The following is a 22,541-nucleotide window of genomic DNA, read 5'->3' as shown; positions in this document are numbered from 1 at the left end:
CTACAAGTTAGTGACGTTTTATATACATTGCTCGCTCTATCATTATAAGTTCATTTTGTCAGTTAATTAAAGCAGCATGTTTTGTCATATTTGCACCTGTCCCAAGTAAGGAGCCTCTGGCCTTAGTTAGTCTGTATGCTTTCTAATCTTAGTTCATTTATATGTTTTGGAGTTTAGTTTGACGACCATCTTCACTGAACTAGTGAACAATTTTATTTAGGGACCAGGCAGCTGAGGACCATCTACCGCGGAAATTTACTCGCTGCGTTGTTCAAAGACTCATTGTTGGCCTTCAGCTGTTGTCTGATCTTTAGCCGGGTTGTTGCCTCCCTATTTCCATTCTCAATTTTATCTTAACCGGCTCTTTAGTCTGGTTGTTGTCCTTTGACACTGTACCGATTTTAAAGTCTTTGGATTGATCCGGTCGGGGTTCGAATCATCGACCCCTGCACTGGTGGCGAACACGCTACCACGACACTACCGATGTGTTATATATATAGCAGACATAGAAGAAGGTTTGAGATAAATTAAAACATACACAGTAATAAATAAACATATATTTTGTCACAATAATTTAAATGGTTTGAAAAAATACAAATCAACATGGGATGAAAATAGATACATGATGCAAAACATTGTTTGATTAAAGAGAAAGAAAATGTACATTACACAAATTTTGGTATTACACCGGGTGAATCAATGTCATTAAGTTCAGTATCCGATTGAAGTCCAATATATATTGCTGTATAACACTTGGTTTCTCATTTACAGATTATGACTTTACGAGAATCTGGCACCAAAAGAATTGATTGACCGACAATAGATCTGAACTAAGGGCGATAGCTCTTAAAATCAGTTAGTGCTTGTAATAGCCTGTAGCAACATACTTTTTAAACCTTCTTATGATGTAGATTTTGCCCATTAAGAAGGTTAGAATAAGTTATGTATGAAATGATAGACACACACGTTTCAGTGATTTTAAGTTGTGTTCATTGGGGGATACGCATATCACGTGAAATCTTTGATAAATCAACTATTAACATCAAGATACTTGTCTAAAATATGAAAAGAGGAACAAAAAAAATGCATGTTGAAAAAATATCATAAAACACTGATTTATCATGATAAGATAATAACATTCCAATCGACAGATAGGTGACGAATATCATCATATATTTGAATGCATTTTTTTCCCATAAAAAACGAAAAATGTTTTTATTAAACTGCATATTTTACAAAACAGCAACATACAGTAAAATTCTCTGAACTTATGTCAAGTACAAGAAAACCAGTTCTGAAGATGCTTTGTTCTTTTATAAAAAAAATATAAATACTTGTGTTTGTTCTCCAGGCTTGTAACTTTTGTAACCTCTCTCGTTTGTTTTGTACATATTGTAAATAATTATTGTTGTATTTGTTGTCTCTGTACCGATGTAATGCTTGGCTTTATGAGAATAAAGATATAATTGTATTGGCAAACGGAGTGTGATTTAAAAAAATAAAACATCATAAATATATAACTATTTTACTCCGAAATGATTTGAGAACGTTCAGAAATTAAAGAAAAAAATGATTGATGGTCCAAGATATTTAGAGTATTGAAGAAAAAAAAAACGATTTAAGGCACGAATCACTTTTAGAGGTTGGGACGTTTCGAAACGTATTTTTCGTGGTAGTGGGGGATTAATAAATCTTTTTCAATAATTTTTGTTTTTTACCAATTTGAAAATAAAGATACAAATGTAGATCTAGATAGGATGTTTTTAAAATCCCAGTTCCATTACTGATAGAAACAATCCATTCATAGAACAATGTCTAAAAAATCACTACGTCTTATAATAAAAATGATAAACACATAAGTTTTAATGATGCACCAAAGAAAGGCAATAAAAAAATATAAGAAGTTAATGCTATATACAGAATTTTAAAGTTTTCCATTATAAAACTTCACGAAATGAAGCACGTGTCATTTGATTTTGCTGCCAAAAGATTCAATCCCCATTCAGTAGGCGCTTCTTGAAGGTCACTCACGCAGTTGTTAGTAGCGTTTGGTGAGGCAACAGTATTGTCAGCTGCAGGTAGGACATTGTTGGAACCAGATCCACCTATCCATTGGTAAAATCCTCTGTCGTTGTTAAATACAGTACCAATAAGAATATCATCATTGATATCTAAAACCAGACAAATACAGTCTGATTAAAATACAAATATCCTCTGCTGGGCGTCGAATGGGACTCTTTTGGTTTTGTACTCGAAATTCAATTTTGTACGGACAAAAGTGAGTTTTGCTCAACAAAAATGAGTTCAGTTTAACAAAATTTGTAGCATACTACAAATTTAAAATTTTGTACGCTTTCAGTGGACAAAAGTTACTTTTATCATTTTCAAAATTCGTTTTTGTAACACAGACTTTACTTTTGTTACCTAATTTGAAAATTGAGCGACAAAAGACAATTTTGTATGCAAATTAGTTTAGTTTGGATTCTGTGAACTAATTTGCATACAACATCGACTTTTGTGAGGCAAAATTGACAAAATTGAATCTTGTCTCACAAAATTGAATCTTGTCTCACAAAATTGAATCTTGTCTCACAAATTGACTTTTGTGTTTTTTAATTTCCATATCAGGTAACAAAAGTCAATTTTGTATGCAAATAAGTTTATATTCGCATACCTTTTTGACAAAATTGACTTTTGTCTTGACAAAATTGACTTTTCTCATGACAAAAATGAATTTTGTCATCACAAAATTGAAGTTCTCATAAAACACGTCTATATCACATATATAGTTTTGTAACACAGGCACTTGTCTCAGAAAAAAATTTCCTATATACCTTAATATAACACACAGGCACTTGTCTCAGAAAAAATTTCCTATATACCTTAATATAACACAAGGTACTTAACTAATTTTTTGGAAAAATGACACCCAGTCCTGAATTCCAGTTATTTTTCGATTTCTCGGTTGTCAAACCTACTTAAACTTAATATGCCGTAAATCTAAATTGATTTATCTACACGATGGTATATGACACGACTATCATTGTTATATTAAGGTATATAGGAATTTTTTTCTGAGACAAGTGCCTGTGTTTTGTAAGACAAAAATGATTTTGTTATGACAGAACAGAATTTTGCACAAAACCACAAAAGCCCCATTCGGCGCCCGTATGTAGAACAGAGCGTTGTCAGATATAAGATGTAAGTGTGGACACAGATATGTATGTTAATTAATTTGTATAATTCACATTGGAGCGATTTATGCAACTATAATATAGATTTTCTAAAAGGGAGTTCTAGGTAGTTCAACTTGGAATAAGGGGGTTCCAGTGTTATTTTTGTGATCGAAGTCATGTGTTTGTTTTTCTACTTCGATAAATGTGTCACATATTATAAATATGTAGTTGTATGGCAATAACGATTTGAATTGAATTGAATTGATAAAAAGGAAGGGCTATAAATCCGTAAAACACACCTCGAATGAATAGGTTTTAATCACTGTTTCAGTCACCAAGTATTATTAATTTTCACAAATAATAATATACATAAAAAAAATAACGATTAGATATAATTCATATATTGAAAACTTATAATCATGTCAGAAATATTTACCGAGCGTTTTAATGCGACATTTACTAAATTGAGATTCGTTCGCATCTAAAATTACACATTTTGTTTTCAAAAGATATTTTGACAATGGGTCTCATTTCCCGTCCAGTATCAATAATATTTACTTTGAATTTGTTCGATCTTCTGAAAATACTCATCAACTTCGCTGGTACCGGCCTCCTTAAATGATAAAGTAAAATTGATAGTTATATGAGAAGACAAAGAAAATGTTCAGATATAACAAAGAATCGTTGGCACCGAAAGTAAAAAACCTGTGTAATCTCACCCAACAGTAGCACAGATACTATACTATACAATATTTTTTCTCTAAACTTGCTAGCCGGATAAGCTATTGTAATCCAATGGGAGCGTGGAGATACCGTGTAGTTCTGAGAAATACACTTTAGAGTGTAGAAATCTCGTATTATAGTTGTTTAGAGAGCTAACACTTAAAGATTCACCGACGAAATGTATAAATACCGATCATTTGTTGAAAGTCTAACCCAACCAACTCTGCTTATACTGAATCAACACTGAATTCTAGAGTAAGATACACGTTTCTAGTCGAACGATTCTAGAAATTGAAAAACTCTATATTCTGTTTGATTTCAAACGAAATGCCAATTAAAACCCCCAAACAGTGTCGATTAAATGTGGGTGCAAAATTTTAAAGGGTAAAGAATTTGAATGTCTGAGAAAATGTAAAAAAGAAAGTCTATTTGGAATTTGAAAATTGTTAGTAGATCTTTGTAGGCGTTTACATTATTAATTCAACATGTCAAAGAAGGAAATGTATTATCAAGTTTTCGCAGAACTTAGCAACACACATAAACATTTAGTTTTCAAATTTCAAATACTTCATTATAAATTTCAAATCAATATTACTTTTAATAATTGATGAAATAAAAACACAACCCTTTGATGTCAGCAATACTTCAATTTTTTTTTTGATATTGACAAATATATTTGAGTTAATCATCATTGTTGAAAAGCACATACTACGTATCAACTTCGCAAAAATAAATAAATTAAACAATCAGATGTAGTCCAAGATTTATGGAATGTTTGAATGATAACTCAATTATTTTACTAATTTTTCGAAAAGTCAAATTTCGAATAACATATATCACTGACATGAACCAATGACAACCACTGAGCTACAGATTCTTGACTTGAAACAGGCACATACAGAATATGGCGTATAACCATACTGATGATGGAAATTGAAAATGTGTACAAGAGACAACAACTCGACCAAAGAGTCGATCAATATATTGCATGTATGGTATTCTGAAATAGTGTATACTAGGTTGTTGAAGATTGAAACGGCGTCAGAAGTAATGGTCGTCGATAACTAAGACTATCTAATAGGTGCATTTTAATAAGAGTTTTGTCCTATGATCATTTAATCCTTGATACGACAGTTCACTACCCACTTTCAAATTAAAAGCTTTTCATAATACTAGTATATATTGATAGGAGATTAATAAAGGAATCACAATAGAACAAAATAAATAGGTCAATGTGCTTGTTTTCAAGATATTAGCCATTGAAATTTTGACGGGAAATGTCCCCCTTGCTTTTTAATAGCTTTATCATTGACAAGTTTAAGTTCTCAAAAACAATTAATAAATAACAAAGATTTTATAAGAATTTTAGATGGCTTATAATTATACATGTAAAAGATTTATAAAAAGAAAAATGGGTGTCAATGGGCAATTTTTTAAGGGATTCTATTTGATAAAACCAGAGGATTCCAAAAATCTGACAGAAAATCCAAACCTTGACAAACGAACATCCGATCTGCCTAAGCTTTAATGTAAACATCTACACATCAATTTGTTTAAAAGATCAACCACACTGTGTCAGCTTATAATTGTTCTGTTAATGTTTTTGAACAGAAAACTAATTCATATATATTTAGATATCCCAGGGAAATTTTCCAAGGGCTGTTTTTTTTGGTGAAAAGTAGGTTAAATAGAGCTTAAATTGATCTGTAAGTTATCCATCATTATACACTAATGTTCAAGGCAAAATAAAAAAAAGTCCAGACAACTTCTTAATTTCAAAAGCACGGACGAGCGGACACAGAAAACAATAGATGTTACGGCTTCAAACATGCAAGGTGGAAATGGATAATATATTAAACATATAAGACAAACAATTTTGGATATGACCATCAATGTGGACCAGAAATTAGACTTTCGGTGTGAGCCAAGTCTCCGTGTCAGAGACCGTACTTTGACCTGTAATTGTTAACTTTTTATAAATTGTGACTTGAATGGAGAGTTGTCTCATTGGCACCAATACCACATCTTCTATATAAGTTGTGAATCGAAACCTAGATTTTGCCACATAGAAAAAGTATGTCAGATTATCTGAGAGTTTTCAGGTGATATTTGCATGACTACGATTACAAATAACGAACTTACTGGCTCCACAACTGTCCAATTTACATTGAAAAAGCTATGGAAGAAACAAGTCTTCTCTCCAGCTAATATAATCCATCCTTCAAAACATGTGTCCTGCAGTTCATCTGAAATAGAAGCTTAGTCAACAAACTGTTGTTTTATCGATTCAAAAGGACATACATTAGAATATGAAAGTAGGAGATACCCAAGCTTTTATATCGGAATATTGTTATTCGTTAAAAAATCACGCGCAATTTTGTGAATGAAAGAGGAAAGTAGATCCTTACGCGTTGCATTCACGCATGTCATTTGCGTACTAACCACATGATTTTTATATCACGACCAGTCCACTGATACTGACATTATAAGCGAGTACACATCAAAGGAAAAATGTGCAAATTACCGATAATCAAATTTATCGACAATCATTGTCTGCCTTTCGAGTTGCTATATTCTGGAGCAAAATCGTAAGGATATTAATCTCAAATAACCATAAGGCATTTAGTCTTTAGTAGTTAACATAAAGCGGAGCTGCAGAGGTTTCACACAGAAAAACTTGTTCTGTGCACGCCTGTCATGTTTTTAAGTTTAACTTGAAAAGCAAAAATAAAGTATTATTACAGCGTACATTCAATTATATTTGAAAATCACAACAGTACTAATACGTCTTACTTTTTATATACGATACACATTAAGATTTATTCTAAATGTATATCTTTTAGTATCTTTTGATTATTTTTGTGGGAGAAAGGAGTAGGTCCGGTAAGGGCCGATTTTGGCCCTAAATTACAGTTTCATCTAACGAGATATTTAGGACACTTTTTAAACTCTTGAGTGTCTATTTTAATTGATTCGATTAGTTTATGCTGAAGATTTTAACTGATTCAGTCATTAAAAACGCTCCGATTGAAACTTAAATATGAAAAATCTATCAAATATGCCAAAAAAACGTCACTTTTCAGATGGTTTTCGTCAAAAATGAAAGTGGCCGCATCTGTGTCCATTCTCAACCTTTATATATGTTATGCATTATCATCAAATACAACTTGCATTTCAATATTATGAATGAACACGAATGCGGCCACTTTCATTTAAGACGAAAACCGTCTAACATTTAACTAAAATGCTATAATTGTGAAGATTTCAGTAATTTAGCATGACTTTATGATGCTAGTACACGATGTATGTGCATTGTATTGTCAAAAACAGCACATATTTGTGTAGCAAAAGCATTCTACTTTCCAAAAGATTACATTTTCACAATTTTGCAAAACTGCTTAATTGTGGGGCCAAAAAAGGGTCTTACTGAACCTACTCCTTTACCTTTGAAGAATAAACGCATTAAAAATTCTATAGAACTTACTTCTACCAACAGAGCTTGTTGTGCAATTTTCTGTACATTTATTCTGAATTACAAAATGAATAATCATCATTAACAATATTCCCACTATATATCCGACCAGCATCGCAGCAAGGACATCTCTTTGTCGTATGCTCTTCTTCTTGGGATCTTCTGTTTTGCTTGGATCTTCCAAAGAATGAGACGTTTCTCCAACTTTGTTAGTCCCCATCATTCTCCTTTAAAACTTTTTAGAAATGTTCTAAAATTTTCTTTTCAAATAATGAATTATTCAAAGAAATCAATAATAAATAGAAGTGTTACATTACACAATCGATTTCTTACCAGGAATTAGAATCTTGTCTTTTAAAAGATTTATTAAAAAATATGTAGAATGTAATAACATTTCAAAACATATGAAATTCTGTATACTAACATATTCTATTAGTTAAACAAAAAGGTTAACACAAATGCACACACATCTTTAGTTTTACATACTGGAAACGAACAAAACAATCATACAACATAAGACGCTTCCGTAAACAAATAAAAAATCTAATACAAATTAGCAAATATTGTTTGTAAAAACTTCATAATCGATCCTATCGATATTGACGCTGTTCAGTATGATAGTTGGCTTGAAGGGACAAACACGTTTTTAGTAATGTGTTCACTTATATTTGTACTGAGAGACAATGCACAATCGAATGATGCTTATATTTTATAAGCTGTATTGCATTGCTTTTGAAAAAAGGTATTATTATTACTGAATAAGAATAATTTAAACTTCATAGATCATTAGATGCATGTATTATATAATTTCATACAACTTGTTTAAACTACCATTTTCTACATAAGGAAATTGTCAGGATTTGTTAGATGAGTTTCAGCTTTTGATTTTGCCATTTACTAAAAGTTTCCTTTTTTCTTTTTTTTTTTTTACCATCTTACATTTGTAATGAATATAATATACCATATTTGAATTAATACATTAAAAAAGTCTTAGGTTTCAGATATTGTGTCTTTAAATTTTTGCGTTCATGAAAACTGAACAATAAAAAATAAATGTATATTCATAGCATATATTAAACACAGGATTTAATTCATAAAAATAAATAGCGACGCAATGTAAAAAAAGTCTCTAGTTGAATCTAGAATGAATGTAAATGATACAATGATTATAAGTTTAATTTTGATAACTAGCTTCCTTTGTTTTTACAATTATATACAACAACGATATAAGTCACTTTTGTACAAGATCATCAATTTCTGTCAAAGGGAATCTGCTCATATTTACTGTCTGTCAATGTATCTCTATTATATCTATTATGTCCTGTGTTTCCTTCATCTGCCTGCCCTGAAACAACATCATAAAATTGAGATTGGAAAAAAAGGAAATGGAAAATGTGTCAAAAAGACAACAACCCGACCAAAGCAGAAAACATATTATATAATTATATACATTCCAAAAGAAATAATTAACTCGAACAAAACATTCAAATTGACGTTTTCTTAAGACATCTTTTCAATTTTAAAAGACCTACATTTATAGCAGGACTATTTTATCATCTTTTTACTTGTTTGGCTTTACAACTATTTAGATCTGAGCATCACTGATGAGTCTTATGTAGACGAAACGCGCGTCTGGCGTATTAAATTATAATCCTGGTACCTTTGATAACTAATTAGATACACCTCATCGCTGTATGTCCACCATTACAGGATATCACATCCGTACCCGTACAATTTGGATGTCGCATTAGAAAGTGTCTATTGCAATGCAAAAGTGATTGTTGTATGACGTCAATAGTTCAAGCATTTAAAAATCTCGGGTCAAGTGTCGCAGAATACGAAATAACATTAAGGTTTACTGCCCGCTTTGCATTTCAATTTGTTAAGTCATTTTTTCATATCTTTTACCTCTATGTATTTTTGAACTGTGAATAGAACATATATTCTATTCAACATGTAAATAAGATAGTTCATACTTATATTCGCAATGACCATTCCAACTTCTTCATAAAACTGGGTATCAATTCGTCGTCTGGATACGGTACTATACAGACTAAAATAATATATCAAAACATATTAACATAAACATATTTTCAATGACATCGATATCTTACAGATTCAAATTCATACAACAAGTGGGATGATGATTTCAATGTAGAAGCCGTACTTTAACTGGACAATACTGAAATTTAATTACTTTCTGAAGCATTAGAACTAACATCCGTTTTTTTATTGTGTATGCGAGTAATTCAACCTTTAATTTTGTTCAAAAGTTTACTTCTGGATTGAATTTTCTATCTCGTTGTTGCGTCACTCATTTTGCAGTCGGATATCGTGTTTTATGTTCGTCCCATGACAGCTGATTACCATTTTATATCTTTTAATACCTTTACGACATGGCTCTATTTTGTTTTACGTTTGGCCCTTTTCGGTATTTTTTGTTGTAAGTTTGAGCATTCTTGATCAAGAAAAATCACAAAAACATCTTTTAAGACACCACCAAAACAAAGTGTTACTGTTACATATTGATAATTAAAAGAAGGACGAAAGATACCAAAGAGACAGTCAAACTCATAAATCTAAAACAAACTGACAACGCCATGGCTAAAAATGAAAAAGACAATAAAAAAACAGCACACACGACACAACATAAAAAACTAAAGAATAAACAACACGAACCCCACCAAACAACTAGGGGTGATCTCAGGTGCTCCGGAAGGGTAAGCAGATCCTGCTCCACATGCAGCACCCGTCGTGTTGCTTAATCTTTACTCTCTTTAGGGATGGCATTGTTGTATCCTTTTCTTGAACATTCGGCCAATTTATTATATTCTTTTGATTATTTCTTTAGGTGGATTTTCCTTCTGTATTTTCTACATCTAGATTTTTTACAACAAAACACACATGTCACAACTATTTTGATCTAAGCGTCACTGATGAGTCTTATGTAGCGTCTGGCGTATTAAATTATAATCCTGGTGCCTTTGATAACTTTTTGGTAAATGATGTTCAGTTTGTTGTATTATCTTTTTTTTTACCATTTTAGTTTTCATGACAATTTGACAAATGCATTAGATCTCATAAAAATGACTATCAACTATTCTCCAGAGTTATTCCCTTTATATTATACTTCAGATTTATTCTTTGTATAATGGTATAATTTATATACGATGAACAATGCTAATCTGTTTGACTTACTGATACTTCAGAGTTGTTACTACAAAATTGACAAGGTAAGCGACACAGCAGATGACACTTTCGCTGCATGAACTGCTTATTTATTTTTAAATTGATTTACGAGATTTGAACATTGGTAAAAAGTAAAATCACAAAAATACCAAACTCTGAGAAAAATTTAAAACGGAACGTCAATAATCAAATATCAAAATCAAAAGCTCAAACACATCAAAAGAATGGATAACAACTGTCATATTCCTGACTTGGTACAGGCATTTTCCTATCTAGAAAATGGAAGATTTAACCAAGTTAAATAGGTAGCTAAACCTCCCACGATTATGACAGTCGCAACAAATTCCTTTATACTTTAAACTATGTGAAAAAAACCCAGACCCATATTTTTATCCCGTTTTTGTGTGATTCGAGTTGCGAAATACTTAGTTTTCTGGTTTTGTTTGTAGATGGCAATAGTTTTATCCTATTTTGCGATTTGTCATGGTTTTTCTTTTGACTTGTGTGTTTGATTATCCCATTATTGTCTTCTTCCTCTTTCAATTGGTTTATTAATTTTCAGATCTCGCGTTCAAAAACTGTGAGCATGGTTTGATATATATTATTTATAATTTTTATCAGTTTTCTATTATAACGACATTATAGGGTTATTTAATTTTTCTATACTGACTTTAGTTATACTAAACGAGACTGAAAGGGAGCGGATATAGATCATGTTCATGTGCTTGTTTCAAGTCCGAATATTCTTCAGTGGTTGTCTTGATATCATTAACGGTATCAGTTTTATTGCATGTGATGTGTATTCTGAGAATTAACGTCTCTCCAGGGACGATCGCGGCCAAATATTTAAAATTCAATTGAAGCTATACCTTCATTTAGAAAATTTGGTTATAATGCCAAATGTTTGATAGTTTCTGTTAAATTTCATAATATTGTTTTGACACAGTACGATCATCACTTGATACTTTGTTATGTCATTGGGATGGTGCTGCTGACATATACATATATCTTCTTTACTCATATTGCTTCCAAATAAATATTTGTTTTATAAATTATCTATAACATATAGTTACCTCTTTCTTATTTGCCAGAATTTGTCTTTTTTACCTATATATGAAATACAATATTTTTTAAACACTTGTGTACAATGCAGAAAAGTCACAAATAAATATTTTGCTATGCACTGCAATTTGATTAATGTCCACAGAGCAGGTAATAACAGAATAAAATAAAAATAGCAATTATATCTCTTCAAAGAGAAATATTGGTAACGAATTTTCTATTCATAAAACGATTTACTTTTATTCAATGAACGTTTTTCAGTATAATCATGCAGAAATGACCCTTTCTTGATATTCTTAGAATTCCATTTGCGATTGTTATGTTAATGTTTATAGAACAAAATTCATTTGAATGATTTTTCAAATTCTTTTAAAAATTTGTTCTCATAATATTTGATATATTGATACAATGTTTCAGTTTCTCATATTATGTAAAAGTTCTCTTTTTATTTCCATAACATGTAATGTTGTACTGTATAGTATTTAGAAATGAGACTTTAACTATAATCAAGATATTTCTCTTTTCTATTCTATAACAACTATGCATATTCTCAACATCTAGTTTGATGTTATCAATCGATAAGACTGTTGGTAGATAATATTTCTTTATCGATATTATATCCCAGGGTGCACATGAGTTTTGTTGAAATGTCGCATTTAACAGTTTCTGACGAATTAAAAAAAATCAGACATCTAATGAAAGTCATTCGTAGCTATATTCATAAAGAAAAAGGATTTATATAAGAATTGAAGAAAAAGCAGATATAACATATTACTTCTGGTCTCATACCTAAAAAATATTATCACTGAAACATTATCCATACTCTCAAAACTTAGATATTATAAGGTTTTTTATTAAAAATTCCTAACTCTAAGATGAGTATGACCACTAAAACGATTTTCCTCATCAAACTTGCAATATATGAAAATGTCAATCATTTGCTACTGTAAACTTAACATGAATTTGGTTAAGATTTAAGATGGCAATTTCACTATGTAAGTAAAAGGTTTCAACAATGTAAAATACCAATAGCATATGACCATCTGGAAATTATTTTGAAACTTTCAGCATACAACATGAATTGTGATCTTGTATGCATACGAATGCCTGTACACAGTCAGTAATATGGCAGTTGTTGTTCATTCGTTTGATGTGTTTTTATCATTTGCATTTGTCATTTGATTAGGGACTTTCCGTTTTGAATGTTCCTCGGAGTTCAGTATTTTTGTGATTTTATTTTTTAGCGTACTAAATTATAAGCCTTGTATATTTCATAAATCAGTTTACATACCCTTAGTTGCTCTGCATATTGTTATGATCAATCCTGCTATGAAAATTCCTGATGCTATTATCAGTGAGATTATTAACACTTTGCGGACTGTGTTATCTAATAAAGAGATAAGATATGTTGAAGTTATCGAAGGATAACCAAATTTGAATTCATCGCATATCAAAAGGAAAAATAAAAAAAACTTTTGAAGAAATCGAAAGATGTTCTCAAGAATACATTTATTAGTATATTCATATTCAAACTCTTCAAAACTAACTAGAAAGTTTATACTTGATATATTGAACACATTAAAGTATCTCTGAAAGTGTAGACCGAATAAGAATTACCCCCAAAAATGATTTAAGTTACTAGTAATGTAAAAGAAATAATGAGGAGTAAATGTTTACGACAGAAATATTGCATAAACTACTATTTAACAATCAATGTACCAAAAACTACTTTAAAGTAAGTTACTATATTAACTATTTAACTATGCTATAACCTCTGGCCTTTATTAGTCTTGTATGTTTTTTAAAATTTTATTTCGTTTTAGATTATTTATATGTTATGTAGTTTAGTGTGACGTCCATTTCACTGAATTAGTACACATTTTATGTGTTGTCCAGCTGAGGCCCACCTTCGGGTGTTACATTTTCTCCCTGCCTTGAAGACCCATTGGTGGCATTCTGTTGTTATCTGCTCTTTAGCAAGGTTGTTGTCTCTTTGACATATTACCCATTTCCATTCTTAATTTCATAATGCACAGATGTAAATAAGCCTAGTATGTAATACATTGATTTGCATTAAAAAGTTGATAGTTCTGTTCGGGTGAGATTTTTTTACAAGAACACTGTCGCGTTTAGGTTTTGAACTGAGAAATTTTAATTTCCATGTAGCATGGAATCGACACGTTGATATGGAATATTAACGATTATCTCTAGGTTGTTTTAGTATTCTGTTGTTTGCTTTTCTAACATTCCCAGTGACGATTATGTATACAGAGGTTTACGACATAGGAAGCTGTAGTCTTTGAATGGCGCAAACTTACCCTTTACTTACACTATACAATATTACACCACTTCACATGCATGTACCAGTGTACCATACACAATTACATCATACACTATTCCCGTTTCCATTTCTCATAAATTATACTAAATTTGCACTATTCAAAATCACTTTATACTAACGTGTTTGATGTAATTGATAATTGACCTACCCTTCTTTTAAAATGAAGTAAAAATGAATCGTATGCAATTCCTCATGCACACCTTGTTTAATATATGGAACGTTGTTCATTATCTGTGCAATGAATGACAATGATTTGCCCTCTTCTTCTACTTTTTGTTTCATATCACTTGAGTTCATTCCGGTATTTGAAGAGGTTTGTGTTGGCGAATCTAGATTTCTCTAAGGGGATGTGTGGACTGTTGGTTTTAGTGTCTGTGTGAACATAGGCAATACTTATCTTTTCTTGTAATACATACAATGACAAATTGTTCTTGTGTGTAATATTACAAAAAAAAAAAAATTACAAAAGAAAACCAAAGAACCACAGAGAACGAAATAGAGCACTAGCAAATTATACGTTGAATATAGATACATGACAAAAAAGTAAAAACGGAGGGTCGAAAAACAAATCATCACTCATATACTCACCATTCTCTTCAAAAGTATGAGATGTTGAGAAATGGGCAGTTTTCACAGTAAGGCGATATACAGACGTATCCACATCACATCCTGGTTTCAGATGAAGCGTTGCAACCTTTGCTCTCACAGGAACTGCAATGTCATGCATATTTACATAATTAGTAGCTGGACCGACATTTTGTCTCTGACGTTCTGATGAATGCAACAATCTTCCATTTTTATACCAAATAAGTCTTGTTTTTTCATCAAAAGAATAGAATTGGACACTTAGTACACATTCTGCCTCTGAATGATCTTTTATAATAGAGCTGTTTACAATAACGGGTGGCCCTGAAACAAATAAGTTGGTTAATGCATTAAAGTTGTCAGGATGCAAAATTTGCTCAATTATTGACATCTGACACAAAAACAGAAATAAGAAAAAGAAAAAGAAAAAAAGACGAAAAGGTCCATTCTGGAATGTACTGGTCTTAAAAAGTTATTTCTCTTTAGTAAAAAATCACTCATTTGTTTAAATATACTTTCTTGGTAATATATAATTTTAATGTTCAAATATTATATGTGCATAATTATGTATACTATGGAATCGCTTGTTTTCGCCAGTACATATTTATTTGTGTAATGACAAAAAAAAAAATTCTTGAAAATCTCTTTTCACGGATTTACAAAACATTGACTATTACCCTAAATAAAATGTGTAATGAGTTTAACATTTGAATAAGTGGCTTTCGTGGACTAAGAATTTTATATACCGATATAATCGTCTGATGTGCAATTTTACCGAATTTTTCATATTCCCGATCGTGATTTTTTACTGAGTATGAGTCCGAATGACATGTATAGCAGGAGGTGCTTCCTCTGTTGACCTACACAGTCTTGCTCTTTTTGAAGTTCATATGATTCCCTCATTTTTTTGTTTGTTACCTTGCTTTTCCTCTTGGTAATCGATTTACAAGATTTGAACATCGATAAACTACTGTTTCAAAATCCACGAATATTTGTATTTTACGAATAATAATGAATCCACAGCATTTGCTGAATTACTACTGTAAATTCGGAAATCATAATTTATTCTGCATTTATTATAACGAGTTTTAAAGAAAGGACAAAAATGCATAAATAATAATTTTGATTTCAAGAAAATCTTCATACAGGGTTACAAACTGGATATCAAAACGCCAGTTCTTATTATTGCGAAAAGAAAGGACAAAAATGCATACATAATAATTGGGATTTCAGGAAAATCTACATACAGGGTTACAGGGATATCAAAACGCCAGTTATTATTATTGCGATACTGAACCAGTCGCAGTATTCGCATACATAACATATTCGTAGTTCTTTTTGAATTAACCGTATGTTTTTCCACATATATCCGAGTCTTGAACAGTCTACTATAATCAATCAATCCACATAGTTTTTAATATGTATATTTTTTTCGCCACTTATTTGCCGATAACGTGTAGATCTTTTAACAAATTTTAAGTGACAAATGATTTAAATCATATAATGATAATATCAATGATAAATATATATATATTTTCAATCAATTCACAGATTGGTTGGGTTTTAAAAAAAACAACATCCTAATGAAGTTGCAAATAATAAGTTTACTACAATTTTAGATAACAAACTTTAAACGTGCAGCAAATATTACAACTGTAAATGTAAAAGATTTGATAGTCTTTACCTTATTTGTTTACAACAGGGGGCATTAATAGATTTGTAACTGCAATGACAACTTCCTATTAGTGATTAGTTTAAAAAATACCAACTTGGAGAGAACTTATATTTTAGGATCACTGACATATATTTTTACAATACTATAAAGAAGAATGCAAATCATCTGAACGATTTTTCAGCTAAATTGAGAAAGTCACATGTTTTACCATTGACTATGTCTTATCAGAAAAGAATAGTCTTTGTTATAATACCTCAGTATGTTTTGTCTATACAAAAAGTAATGAAATAATTGTGCTATTTCATTCCACAGACTATATGCCAGTAAAGAGTTTCAAAGAATATTACCCCGGTTAATAGTTTCATCAACATATTTCCCGTACCTTTTCATACTTATTTTTCATTGGACAGTAATGACGTTTCAAACTTTTTCACTTGACTGTTTGCGCTTGGCAACGTCAATATGATATCATAATTATTTTAAATCTGTTTGTGTCTGTTCTAGTTTAAACTCACTTACCAGAAGCAATAATAATAAAAAAAAATAATAAGAAAATCTTCGCGAATTTTTAAAAGATCTAAATATAATAGATTGTATTGTATGAGTCTGTGTACAGTACTTCATCAAGTCTAGTAGAATTTATTTTATACATGGGAGTTTTTATTAGTCTTGACTCTTGATTACAGTAAATGAAATATTTATAAACACAACCAAAACTAATAAAAAAATATAGTTCATCATGTGCATGTTTATTTGACATTTCTTTTTCTTTCAGGTGATATATGTAATTTTTTTATAAAGTTGATTTGTGCAGTATATTAAAACACCTAATGACTGGTTGTGCGGGTAATAACAAGTTTGTTGTCCCTTCGCATACCAACTATTGCCCTCGGCTTCGCCTCGAGTAAAAGTTGGTATCTCAGGGATATCAAACTTGCTATTACCCTCACACCCAGTCAATAGGTGTGTATTACTAGTAGATAGCTTTTTTTAAATAGGCCAAATACGGGGAGAAAACTATACGACCTATTTTATTTTGTAACTACAAAACGAATTATGTGACTTCCCTCCATTTGTTTTATTTTTATTTTCTTAAAACATATTATAAGGTCAATATTTTATATTCTATTCTTAACAGTCTTATTCTTTTTTATTAACCCAAAACTGTTTTTCCTTGTATAATCGTTACAAATTCTGACAGTATTGCACAACCTTTTGATAAAAAAAGCGCCATGACCAATATATTTTTCGACAAATTCTTAACATTATCATGTCGATATAAACTTCATTTATTATTTCCTTGAGACCCCCCTTCCCCTCCCTATCTACCAATTTGTATATAAGAAATCTTCGATAACCTGGCACACTAAGAAAGACGGTTGAATTAAAAACGGTTGTGTTCTTCCTTGAATCAGTAACGATGCATGAGTAGTTTCCTATATCTTCATATGTACAGAATGGTATATGAATAGAAGTCTGTTTCCCTGATGAAACTCCATCTAATTGAGATATTTCTACATCATTATAATGGTGAATCCACTTTCCAAAGTGAAACACGTCTGGTAAGTTATCGTCTTCACAGGTGAGTTTTATCTCTGAATTACTTTCACACACGTTCTTACTATGTGATACATTATGTCTTTTGTCTGAAATTACAAAGAATGACAAAACAAAATTGGTAGATGAACAATCCAGAGCCCACTTCAGAATATAATTTTTATGTACAAATATCAATGGTAAATGGAGCAATTCAGCATTGAGCTCATAAAAGTAATTAAAAAAACCAAACAGGAAGCTGATCAGACTAATATTCAATTGATGAAAACCCAGTCACCAACCAAATTATGTAATAAAAAAAACCCACCAATATTATCTTTTTATTTGCTTTTGAACACATTTTGTGTTCTATCAAAAACATTGTTTTTTATCTTGTTAAGTTATCAATATTCGTATGAGATTAACACATTAGCAGCCGTGAATAATTTTAAACATCTGGGCGAAATTTTTTCTTTTGTTATTGCCAAGGTAATTTCAATTGATCGGGCGGAGCTGACGTTTTAATTTGAATACGGACAGTCTATTTGAATATGTGTGTGACAAGGATGGTTGCCGTATAATTATTATTGATTTCTAATCACATATCAGTGTCATCAAACGAATTTACAAAAGAATGAGTGTATGATATGGGAGGAATGTAATAGTTTCAAAATAAAAGAATATTTATATTAAGTGCTATAGCTAAGTATTTTACAGTGTCGGCTATTGTATTATTCTGTTAAAATCAGATATTTACACCCTATTTTCTCCTTCCTTAAATATAATCATAATATTAGCTTTTAAAAAAAAGAAATTATCGTTTTACGCGTGAATATTTTGCCGCTTCTTAGATTTACTATTTACGCACTTCTTCTAGTTCTTGTAAATCATTCTGTATTACGAATCATGGCCGAACGCAAGCAAAATACTTTCCTAACATTCAAAAGAAATAGTCAACAACGTATCAACGTTTTTTTAGTCAGAAAATCAGCAACCGACGGCCAATCCAGTAAAAGTCTTTACAGAAAGAACAGTAGAATCTACCCTGGTTAGTCGTGATACTGTACGGAGAATTCGATGAAAGAAAAACGAAAAAGAGAGACTTTTTTCACCAGAAAGGCAGACAATAAGAGGTCCATATAAACCTGTTGATGATTTCGATAAATGTGCCATAAGACAGAAGATTCATGTATTTTATACAGTCCACAGTCAGTCACCAATCATTTTTAGACTTTATCAATCGCTTAAATGTGACATTAATTAAAAAAAAAATAAAAAAAGTATATCAAAACGTTATAGAATTACGAAATATGCATATTTTGCAACTGCCGTCGTCATAGTAATACTTTAATATCCATAATTTCCGAAATGTGACAATTAGAACATGTTTTAAAACTCCTTTTAACAATTAAATGAACAGCTGTGTCTCACTATTTACTTTGCGAATACACGTATGGTGTTTACATTATTTTTACCGGATCAATGACCATAACTGGACACATTCATGAGTTTATCCCGAAACACCTATATATAGATGGACTGGTCTATAATGAGCGAACCGTTTAAACTCCGCCCAGTCAAGTGAAATAAATTGAGTAATATAACATTATCGAAAAAACAAATTTAAATCACTTATCAAATGGCAGAATCAAAAGTTCAAACAAATCAAACGAATGAATACCAAGTAATGGATAACAACTGTCCTGATTCGGTACAGGCATTTTTTATGTAAAAAATGGTCGGTTAAAGCTGGTTTTATAGCTAGAAAAACATCTCACTTGTATGACAGCGCATAACAGTCCATATATGACAAAGATGTGTGAAAATAACAAATAGACACAATAGAGTTAAAATGTCAGTAGTATGGATACAGCAGTCAACATTGTGTTATCATCTTAATCACTAAAAATATTGGAGGAGTCCTGTTTCTCTATATAGAATAAAGAGTTGCCGCCTGCAATTATTGAAACCAATTTGGATACATATTTTTGTTTAGACTTCATCTAGAGTAAGAACACACCATATACTAGTACCAGACATTCAATATTGTTGGTAATTATTGTTTTATGTGCATTTTCTAATGCAATGACTGAATAACAATTTCCCTGTATTGTCATGGTTTTACGAAATTTATTGTAATAGGTTACTTATATCATAAGGCTCCATGTTGAAGATCGTACTTTGACCTTTAATGGTTTACTTTTACAAATTTTGACTTGGATGAGAGAGTTGTCTTATTGGCTCCCATACCACATCTTCTTATAACTATTTAAAACTAAAAAGCGTCAATTTAAAGAAGATGTTCTGTTGTTTTTTGTTTCCGTTAAGGTAGCACGATACAAAGATTTTTTTTACTTCTAATCACTAACCTTTGAAATGCTGTAACTTTCTTATGAATGCATAGAAAATAATAAAAGATATATATATAGATAGATAAAAGATTAATCTTTAAAATGGTTGCAATATTTCTATTATGCAATCATTATGTAATCAATTATTATGTAATTAGTGGCAAAATCTTGGTAAGTTCACTTGAATGAATTTAGCTCTATCATCTCTTTAACTATACAGAAAATTTTAACGAAATCTTAATCAACACATCACGGGCTTCAAAAGGGTGTCTCAGATTGTCTCTATGGTATTCCATTCTCTCATAAATCTCTAATTAGTGTAAACATCCTAACCACATAAAAGAAGATAATGTTTAATTAGGTGTAAATTTTTTTCTCTACATTCTATCTGAAATCTGAGACACCCTTTTGTAGATAATGGCCATAGGAACAAGATATAATAAAACCAACCCTCTAGGGATATATATGCAGAAGCTAATTTCATTTGAAAGTGGAAATTTGGTGAAAAATATTTTAGACACAGTTAACATTAATTGGTTACATAATTGTTGCATAATACTAACATTGCATTTATTTGAAAGAGTAATCTGTTAGCTATCCAAAAACTTCCACTTTTATAAATTTTCAAGCATTATTTAGAAAGTTACAGCATTTTAAAACTTGGGAGTTGGAGTAATAAAATCTTTGTATTGTGCTACCTTAAGTTAATCTAAAATAGTCTATGTTGAAAGACCTATAAGAAAGCAAAAATCTAAGTCCTATGTCTACTATTGGATGATTTTTTGTTAACGTTTTCTTCTCAATGCTTGGATAATTACCTGTTATACTTAATAATTAGTAACAACTTACAAGGGGCTATGTGAATCTGTACTATTGACTCTTTTTCAGATTGATTAGCAACACATCTGCATTTAGTGCCATCATCCTTTATGTCGGCAATAAATTCGGTTTTAATAAAAGCAGCATCGTTTACAACATCCGGTTTCATACTTGTTATATTATCACATGATAAGTCCAGATTAATCCGTTCTGATTCGGTGATATCGTAACATGTCAAAGATGCCAGTTTACCATCTATAAACTGATCATCCATTTTCAACATTGGTGACATGTTGAAAATGAACCCTACAAAAAATGTTTCAATAAAATCAAAAAACAAAAATTAGAATTTAAATGCTAAAAGAGGGACAAAAGATACCAGAGGGACAGTCAAACTCATAAATCGAAAATAAACTGACAACGCCATGGCTAAAAATGAAAAAGACAAACAGACAAACAATAGTACACATGACGCAACATAGAAAACTAAAGAATAAACAACACGAACCACACCAAAAACTAGGGGTGATCTCAGGTACTCTGGAAGTGTAAGCAGATCATGCTCCATATGTGCCACCCGTCGAGTTGCTTATGTGATTACAAATCCGGTAAATAGTCTAATTCGGTAGGTCACATTCATGGATTTAAAAAAAATATTTAAGGTATTTTCGATTTTAAATGAATGAGAAAGACACAAAACTGTAACATCTGCAAAAGTAATATTTTTCAATTCAAAAACGGACAATTCATTTTTATTTTTCAATTCAAAATTGAACCTCGATCCATCGTACAAAATAATGATCAACATTAGCGTCCATGCCAATGGCCATGTGTCAAATAATAAAGAAAGTGCTCAGGAAAAGAAAACGGCATATCCATCATTTTTTTGATTCCGTTCGTAGCATTGCTGAATTTTATCCATACTGTCAAAATTTGGAATACAAGAGGAAGATATACATGAACAGTATTTCTCCTTTTAAATTTATCTATACTTCATTTTTTTTTACATAAATAAGGCCGTTAGTTTTCTCGTTTGAAATGTTTTACATTGTCTTATCGGGGCCTTTTATAGCTGACTATGCGGTATGGGCTTTTCTCATTGTTGAAGGCCGTACGGTGACCTATAGTTGCTAATGTCTGTGTCATTTTGGTCTTTTGTGGATAGTTGTCTCATTGGCAATCATACCACATCTTCTTTTTTATATTATACATATTAGTGTTTTCCTCTAAAAAATACCTTGCATTTCAAAGTAAAATTCTGCTGTAAATAAACCATTTGAAACAACCATTCCATAAATAGTACTTGGCAGGCAATCCACAAGATGAATGTTTACTTGCTGTTTAGTGGTTGGTTTGTCTTTCCTGTCAGGAGTGTTACTATATAATATGCTTTGCCGAAATTCAATCTCTGTGTTGCTTTTCAACAAAGACTTTATTTTTATTTCTGGGAAACTCTCGAATGTTGCAGTAAGCATGCAAAGTGTGCTGTTTACTTGTTTACTATGAATTTTCTTCAGAGAGATTGGTCCTGTTAATAAATAAATGTAGATAGAATTGGATTAGATGTATAACAAATTAAAGAATTAAAATAATGCACTATGGTTTCAAAGTA

The 22,541-nt window shown here is 31.0% G+C and overlaps 1 protein-coding gene across 1 annotated transcript; it reads right to left on the bottom strand.

Moving 5' to 3' along the window:
• Window positions 1–544: 544 nt before the first annotated feature.
• Window positions 545–22,446, bottom strand: LOC143080009 (uncharacterized). Its single transcript, XM_076255652.1, has 11 exons — window positions 22,167–22,446; window positions 20,960–21,235; window positions 17,582–17,869; window positions 14,552–14,872; window positions 12,914–13,009; window positions 11,634–11,667; window positions 9,348–9,424; window positions 7,384–8,716; window positions 6,042–6,145; window positions 3,735–3,789; window positions 545–2,171 (listed from the first exon to the last, which is right to left on the bottom strand). The coding sequence occupies exons 1-8, from the start codon at window positions 22,402–22,404 to the stop codon at window positions 8,622–8,624; spliced, it is 1,425 nt and encodes a 474-aa protein (XP_076111767.1). The 5' UTR covers window positions 22,405–22,446; the 3' UTR covers window positions 545–2,171; window positions 3,735–3,789; window positions 6,042–6,145; window positions 7,384–8,621.
• Window positions 22,447–22,541: the final 95 nt, after the last annotated feature.

Source organism: Mytilus galloprovincialis, chromosome 6 (genome assembly GCF_965363235.1).
Source record: "Mytilus galloprovincialis chromosome 6, xbMytGall1.hap1.1, whole genome shotgun sequence".
Classification (NCBI taxonomy): Eukaryota; Metazoa; Mollusca; class Bivalvia; order Mytilida; family Mytilidae; genus Mytilus; species Mytilus galloprovincialis.
This window is presented reverse-complemented; position numbering and strand designations above follow the sequence as displayed.

What these genes read in the sequence shown, in the direction of transcription:
- LOC143080009 (XM_076255652.1), bottom strand. Translation starts at nt 22,404, where the DNA reads ATGCTTACTGCAACATTCGAGAGTTTCCCAGAAATAAAAATAAAGTCT. An exon ending in ACAGATTCACATAGCCCCTT is followed by an intron (nt 17,870 to 20,959) that starts GTAAGTTGTTAC and finishes TTGTAATTTCAG; the next exon opens with ACAAAAGACATAATGTATCA. An exon ending in AATATGCAGAGCAACTAAGG is followed by an intron (nt 11,668 to 12,913) that starts GTATGTAAACTG and finishes TTTCATATATAG; the next exon opens with GTAAAAAAGACAAATTCTGG.